General features: G+C 38.8%; 1 protein-coding gene across 1 annotated transcript in view; it reads left to right on the top strand.

Moving 5' to 3' along the window:
- Window positions 1-4,955, top strand: part of HORMAD2 (HORMA domain containing 2) — a 75,075-nt gene extending 70,120 nt beyond the window's left edge. The window contains exon 11 of the mRNA XM_008571367.1: window positions 3,959-4,955. Within this exon, the coding sequence (XP_008569589.1) occupies window positions 3,959-4,063 (105 nt within the window). The 3' untranslated portion in view covers window positions 4,064-4,955. The remainder of the gene's footprint in view (window positions 1-3,958) is intronic.
- The last annotated feature ends 3,305 nt before the right edge of the window (window positions 4,956-8,260 follow it).

Here is an 8,260-nt window from a genome sequence, read left to right as displayed (position 1 = left end):
AAAAAAAAAAAAAAAAAAAAAAAAAAAAAAAAAAGAATAGGAATTGATTAGGCAAAGGGGAGGTCTGGTAGAGGGGAAAGAGCATTTTAAAAAAAAAAAAAAAAAAAATCATGTGCAAAGGTCTGGAATCAGGAAGAAGCAAGGTATAAGAAGGAAGGCATGAGGCTGGACACACTCAGGCCCTGAGGGGTTGTAACTCCTGAGGGGAGATACTCAGGGGGTCTGGTAGACCCCTCAAATGACTTGCCAAAGTAGATGAGTATGTGAGTGGAGGTGTGAGCATTTTTCCAAGGAGAGAGTGTATAGTTTTCATCAGAGTCTTACAGCCAGTCTGTGATACCTTTCCCTCCCATGAAAACACAAAGAACCAATTCTGGAGAATCAGAGGCCAAGGTAGAGACTTTGGAATTTGTCCCAAGAGCTATGGGAACTTATTAGGCCAAAAAGTGACATTAGCCAGATTATAAAATCCACAGGGCAGAGATTTTTATCTCTCTTGTTCACTGATATATCCCAGGCACATAGAACAGTGCCATGCACATAGTGGGCCCTCAGTAAATAATTGCTGAATGAATGAAAATCTATTTTGGTATTATATTGATTGCATTACATGGTAATCATGGGCTTAATGCCTCTCCTTTACAAAGCTCCATTTTAGAAAACCGACTATGTCTTATTCATCTTCATATTACTAGAGATATGATGCTAATGCCCAGAGCAGTGCCTTTCTTAAAATCAGTTTAAATTATGCATTCATTCAATCAACCAATAATTAAAGGACATCTACCAGATGCCAGGAAGTGAGAATACAATATTGTCACTAACCTCAAGGATTTGCACTCTGGATGGGATGACTGGTAAGTAGCCATCCCGTAGTAGTATTATGGTAGTAATACTACTATGTCATCCCTGGTAATACTACAAAAGAGGTGATAACAGAACATAGCCCTAGGGGTGTCAGAGAAGGTCTGCAGGCAGAAGAAACTCTGGGGCTGCCCCTGGGCCAGGTGAAGAAGGGAAGAGCAGAACATGGGAGTGAGCGTTAAAGGCAAAGTCCAGAGGGGAGCAAGCAGGGCCCATTTGGAGAAAAGTACGGAGTGTGATGAAGCTGCAGAGGTGGGCCATGATCATAAAGTATCTGGACTTTATCCTGAGGACAACAGGAAGTCATTAATGGATCAGTGATGAAGCAGAAGAGTGATGTGGTCGGATTTGCATAAAAGACTACTTGTGCCCCAGAACGGAGAATGGATTGGAAAAGCCTTAATAGTGAGAGGGAGGGAGGGTCAGTAATTGGGAGAGATGGTGTCAGCTTGTACTAAAGTAGAGCTAATGGGAATAGAGAAAAACGGATGTATTTGAGAGATACTAAGGAGGTAGGATCAGTAGGAATTAGTGATTAATTTTATGTTAGTATGAGAATGTGGATGACTACTGAGATTTAAACTTGGACAATTTGGGTAAGTAAGAACAAAGATAGGGAGGGAGCAAGCTTAGAAAGGCAGATGATGAATTCTAATTTGGACATATTGGATTTGAGTTTTCTTTGAAACATCCACATGGAGACTTCTAGTAGGTGGTTGGAAACACACATGGATCTGGAGTTCAGAAGGAGGATCTAGGCTGAATGTGTAAATGTGAGGAAATGGTAATTGGTTCCTCAGAGTTGATGAGACCACTCAGAGAGAATGTAGTGAATAAGAAGAAAAGACAGTCAAAGACAGAACTCTGGGAGAATATTCAAGTAACAAACCTTTTTCTTAAGGGAATGAACAAAGGAATAAATGATAAAGTCATAGGGAAGAAGGGATCCCTTCCAGTGCTGTTCAAATACTGCTACCAAATCAGCTGGCTGTCCTGTCTGTGCTTAAGGCAAAGCCTGCTCTTTGGCTTTTCAAATGGAGAATATGTTACTAACCCAAAAAAACAGAAAGTAGGGAAATGTCATTAGCAGAAAGCATATCTTCAGGGACTTTTAAAAGACACATATGTGGCTACTGTACTCGTGAGGCTCTACTTGTTAGTCTGCATACAAAAATATTTTAAAAGCTGTATGTTTAAAATTTAATATGCAATGTATTAGAAATCATTTGATGATCATCTGAGGTCTCAAATTATCTAGGTAATCTGTCTATCCTGCTCAGTGCTGGCCCTTAGATGGTTGGCTTTGGCATCAAATATGCAAACTTAGCCAGTTGGAATATACCTGAAAACTGTTTCTCAAATGTTCTTTTGTGTAGATAAATTTGTTGGTTTGTATAGTACATGTAGATTATCTATCTGTGTTAGGAAGTGTCCCCTGACTGATAACATACTTGCTTCTGAACCCACTAGTTTTCTCTAAACCACTGAGAGTTCCCAGGTCTCACTGGTTGCCTTGAGATTGTACACATTGTTGAAAATGTTTTGACTAACACAGTGCAATAAAATTGCAGTTCTGCCACTTGTAAGAAAACTCTGGTTTGCTTGAACAATTGAAGAAAAAGAACAAAACTATTATACCATCAGGCCAGCTTGTTATTTGAGAATTTGTACACCCATCTTCTCTTCTTTCATGCATACCCAGACTCGAGACAGGAGGATAGTTTGATTTGAATGGAAAGCATGCCCAAGCAACATTTCTAGACAAGCTGAGTTTTACCAAGTACTTTTTCTTACTACCAAACTGTAACAAATTCATCTCATAGATACAGAAGTTGGTTTTTGTTTTTTGGGTTATTGTGTTGCTATTTCCTTTCTTTTAGAGCAGGCCATTTCAAACTTTCACATGTATAAGCAAGCTGATTATTTGATGAGCAACTCTATTTTCTCAGAGTTTTACTGTTTCATATAGTCAATGTCATAATTTAAGCCAAAGGGAATTTCTGGTTTCTGAGATCAGGAATTCAACTGCTTTCTAAAACTGAAGGATAAATTAGTGCTTAAATTAGTCATTTTTATTATTTATTTATTTTTATTATTATTATTTTTTTAAGATGACCAGTAAGGGGATCTTAACCCTTGACTTGGTGTTTTCAGCACCACGCTCTCCCAAGTGAGCCATGGGTCGGCCCTTAAATTAGTCATTTTTAGACCCAATCTGTTTCTAAATGGTACTTACGTACTTTATTGACATTTCTCACTATTTGTAATAATAACATATCAGTAATAATAATAACACACAAGAAAAAGGATAATGTTGGAGCCTCTAGTAGGTTTTATGAAAGTCTTGCTTTATAATATATCTCATATTCCATTTTCCTTCCAAAGAAAGAACAAAAGACATAGAAAAACCTTTCCTCCCATCTAGTGGCCAGAAAATATATAAATATCCTCTATGTGTTTATTGGAATTCCAGGCATTAGGGATTGTCTGACAGATTGTAATACACACAATTGTTCACTCAGTTAAGGAAAAATTAGTTCTAAAATATTTACCAAAGCTGAGCCCAATGGAGAAATACATATCTGTGATGATTCATTAATCAACTTCCCTTTAATCAATAACATACTTCTCTTCAGTAGAAGGGTCACGGTCCTTCTTAATTTATTAATCTGAACATATGATAGAAAAGACAAGGCTGTATGTCTCTGCTAACTGAAATTGGGACTTAAATTGTATTTGCCTCTAAAGCAATCAGTGCCCTAGATCTCTCCTGACCCCTAATTGCTCCTTGTTGGCCCCACACCTTCACAACCCTTCCGTCAAGAGTTGGATGTGCTGAATTCACTAGAGAGAGCCAAGAAACTGTCCCAGAAACTGGCTGCCTCCAGGGGACCTCAGCTCCTGAAACTTGGAATACCAGATTCTGATACTGGCTGCAGGGCCTCTGTGCAGGGACAAACTAGCCCACAGGAAAGCAGGTTTGGATCCGTTATGCAGCTTGAGGGATTAATGTTTGGTCTACCTGTCTTATATATGTCTTGTGCAGATGTCAAACTCTCTCCTGAATTGTGCCTCTCTCTGGTGATTCTCACAGATTCAAAGAACGAATTTTGTCTACAGTCAGCAAAGTTCTGAGAGCTCCCGGAAGAAGAGGAAAGTCAGCGAACCAGTGAAAGTCTTCATCCCTAACAGAAAATGAAAGTTAGATGCTTTCACTACATTTATCTTTAGATAATTTTGTTTTGCAAAAACATGCATGAAGTGTCTTAGTAGGAAAGTAAGTTCCTATTATCAAAACCTTTTAAAAATTTGTTGCTCAACTTTTTAAAGTCAATTTACTGAGTAATAAATTACTGGGTAGGACATGAGTTTACTTTGCTACAAGGAAACAAGGTCACCAGGGCTGCTTTGGGATAGCATTACTTCAAGGCTGAGTTAGAGATGAGACATCCTTTATATTTGTAAAAGAACCACAGCAACTATTTTGACAAGAAATAAGCTGTTGTCCTCAAAGGAAAGAAGAACTTTCTTTGTGTAATTAAACTCTCCAGATATTTAGACTACTGTGAAATGTTTTAACTTGTTGTAACCTGTGTACTGGAATCCCTCTATAGCTTTATTAAAATTCCCACAGAATTGCATAGGATGTTTGTGGAGGTGCTTATCCAGGTGTGATTTAAGTGTTAACAATCACAAGGTTGATCAGCTAAGTGTGGGACCAAAATGTGCTCTTCCTGTAAAGTTCCTCAACTCTGCCCCCAGGCCCTCTTCTACTGGTCAGTCCAAGATAGGGGACATGCTACACTTCAGGAGCCTCGCTCCTTTCTTGAGGCCTATGTTGAATATTTCCCAATAAGTGCCTCATTTTATTAGTCTGTAACATGCAGATGATGCTTTTAGTCTCCCCTCCCCCTTATTCTGGAAGAATTTTGATAGACTTAATGATTAGTATGAGATGAATAATAAATAACTTAAAGTATTATTTTATTATTTATATTACATGGAATATAATAATTTAATTTAAATGGATAAGACCAATAAGTTGTATGTTATGTGTATATTCTTTATGGTTAAATAAAATTAAAATGCAAGGTTTTTTTTGTTCATCTTTTTTCACACTGGGAAGTTTCTTCACTTAGATCAGTGTATCCACAAATGTAAAGTGCAGTGAGTACCTCAGCACCTGGAGTGCTTATTAAAATATGGATTACTGGGCCTGCCTCATTTCTACTATATCACACTCTCAATGGATGGGCCCTGGGGAAAACTCTCTGGATTCTAATGTATGCAAAAAATTGAGAACCTATGACCGTTGACACAGGTGAAGGAGAATCTCTGGGCCAGATGTACATGTTAGCCAGCAAAAGGTTATATGTTACAGTAACAGAGGAAAATCCAAGGTAGCCTGCCTGTTGAGCACCACACCTTGCCAGACTCTTACCCATTTTTCACTGTCCAGGCCTTTTACCAACTGAGGACTTGAATTGGGCTATAGCACCAGGGCCTGCTAGGAAGGAACATTTTTCCTTCTCCCAGAATGTGAAGTGGATTCATATAAGCCTGCTCCACCACTGAAAAGAGGAGGAGGGGAAAGGTATGGGGTTTATTATATCTGTGATAGCACTGTAGCCTGAATCACCATAATTTCTTTTAAGAGAATCACATAAAGAGATTAGCTGTCTAGAAGAGGGATTAGGTTTATTTTGTGTCTCTCCAGAAGGCAAGTCTAAGACTAAATTGGTGAAAACTACAGCAGGAGCTTTTAAACTCCATAGGTTGTCAAAATTTTTAAATGGTTACCTTGTGAGGCAGTGAGCTTACCTTCATTGCGAGTGTTTGAATATAAAGGGGCTTTACAAAGAATCTAGGAGCAAATTAGTTACACAGAGTAATTAGTTAATCTGCATTTCAGAAACCATTTTGTCTAAAGGGGCAATTTAGGTTTCAATCTATATTTATAATTTTCATAAACTTAGCCTAAGGTTGACAGATCCTTTAAATCAAAGTCTAGAATCTGAATCTCTCTAGAAAATTTCTATAGTGACTTTGTTGTCTCTATTGACACTCTCTCCCCTCCCCCAGTGGAAGTCTTTATCGCTGCCAGTAGGTAGAATGTGGATTTCTGATGCAGTGTTTGTGTGAGGTAGCAGAGAGAATTTGCTGGGCTTGTGTCCTTGGCTGGGCACACAAGGAAGGAGATCTGTTATCAAGAGGATCTGAGAACCATGAAAATGTGAACTAGCTGATTTTATACAGCAGAGCTCATATATGCAACCAGCTATCAAGATTGGAGAGTATTCAATTCTATTTACTGAATGATTTATTAGAAGGAAAGAAATCTCTTCTGTAGTCAGTTCATATCTGTCCTTAGCTGTAATGGAGTAAATAGACACAAATGCATCAAGGAGCTGAAACTTCAGTGAAAAGAATGAAAACTTAGACCCCCAAGCTGGGAAGACTGAGCTATGCTAGATTAGCCATTCTCTTACCCTGAATGTGCTTGGTTCATCGATGGATTGCAAAGATTAGATGACGATAGCTTGGGAACTAGGACATTGCTACATTAAAAATCATGCAGGGGAAATTTGAATTCGGCTGTTTGGGGTTTTTCTGTCTTTACAGAAAGTTGGTCTAGCTGGAAAGAGATGGGTTAGGCTCATGATTGCCACTAGACTTTGAAGCCAGACACTGAAACCACACCTTCATTTCCCCTCTTGCAGGTCCCTCTGGTGTCTGGGTTCTTTCACTCTCCAGCTCATCTCTGCTAGGAAGAGGCTGGACATGTTCATCAGTGTCAAAGTTTCATTCACATGAGTTCAAAGTCATGTATATGGTTTTAAAATTCTATTAACCATTATAGCCAATTTTCAGTGTATTTTAAAATGATCAACTTATGGTTTTAAACCCAACAATATTGGATCTTTAGAGACTTTCACACATTCTTATAGTAAAAATAATTCTCGGTTATAATCATTATCATTTAGAAGGAGGTCCCAAATAATAAATTGAAACTTAACACACTGTACTTGTAAGAGTTAAGGCAAGGTCCTTCACACTGTATGACTGTAGATTCTATACAAGTTAGAAAATACCTACATGTATTCTCTTTAGAAATTATTAGTTTGTTTCAAGAAAAAAAAAGGTAATATTTTAAGTGTGATTGTGTGATTTGTATACTGAAATCCTGGCTGAGATTTGATATGTGATTTTCAGTATCTGTGGAGGACTGAGGGCAGCATTTTGTTCCAGAAAAAAAAAAAATCTTTTACTAATGGGTCTTTTGGTTATACAATGGTAAAGTCAAGCTTCTATCCAAAAATGGCGAGACTAAAGGTCCTAGGAGCTAATCTGCTCATATAATATCTCCTTGGGTGCACTTCATCCCTGCAGATAGGGTTTCACCTTTTGGGAGGGTCAAAGTTACTGAGACTCACTCTTACAGATGATGTTGGCTCACAGGCAGTGCTGGCTGACTGTGTGCAGGGTGGGGTAAACTGGTCCCTGCAAATTGGCTGGAAGCTGTGTGTGAGATTTGCTCAATAGGGGACCCTGAGAAAGGGCTTAGCCAGCATTTCTGGTCATAGGCTGATTTATTCAGCTTCAGGTTTTTTTCTGTGTTATAATTCCATTGTGTTATCCCCAAGCCTTAAGTAAAGTCTCATTAAACATTTTATTCTGGTCTTAACACAGTACAAGGGTTTCCCCATGGCAGGAGTGAAGAGTCAGGATGGTTGAGATAACCAGAAACATCTGGGAGGCACTGGTTGAGCATTCCTTGGGATCTCAAATAATTAGGGACAGAAACCTGGCATAAGAGTAGATTTGGGAGAGGGGGTGTTATTTGGGGATTTCAGGACTCCCGAAGGCTGGAGAAATCTGAGCCATCTAGGTTCCATTTAGATAATTACTCATTGGCTTTGGACAAGCAGATGAAGTTAGCTTTCTGTCTTCCTTTTAGCAGGTAGTTAGCCTAAGTTGCTGGGTTCAAAATCTGACTGCCATTTTTTAGGCAAGTTATTTCATCTCTCTAGCCCTCAGTTTATTCAATCTGTAAAATATAGAGAATAATGGTACCTACTTATGAGGATTAAACGAGGTTATTCAAGCAAACTGCCCATCACACATATAGTCAGTGCTCAACAGATGTACATTATTATTGCTATTTTATGTCTCTTAGCATGTCCTCTTCTTTAGTCTACAGGAGCTTAGGATCCCTGTGCTGTTTTTGCCTAACCGAAGCACCTACATGTCATCCTCACCAAGCCTGGGGCCAGCACTTGAACCATGTTCCCAATTGCCTCTGTTCTCAGCACCCTCCCCACTCCTTTCCCCAAATTGAAACTCCCTTTCCCTTAAGACAGTTCCGTGGAAGGGAAGCATCAAGATTATGCTTAAT

The sequence above is a fragment of the Galeopterus variegatus genome, unplaced genomic scaffold (genome assembly GCF_000696425.1).
Source record: "Galeopterus variegatus unplaced genomic scaffold, G_variegatus-3.0.2 Scaffold684, whole genome shotgun sequence".
NCBI classification, from domain to species: domain Eukaryota; kingdom Metazoa; phylum Chordata; class Mammalia; order Dermoptera; family Cynocephalidae; genus Galeopterus; species Galeopterus variegatus.
This window is presented reverse-complemented; position numbering and strand designations above follow the sequence as displayed.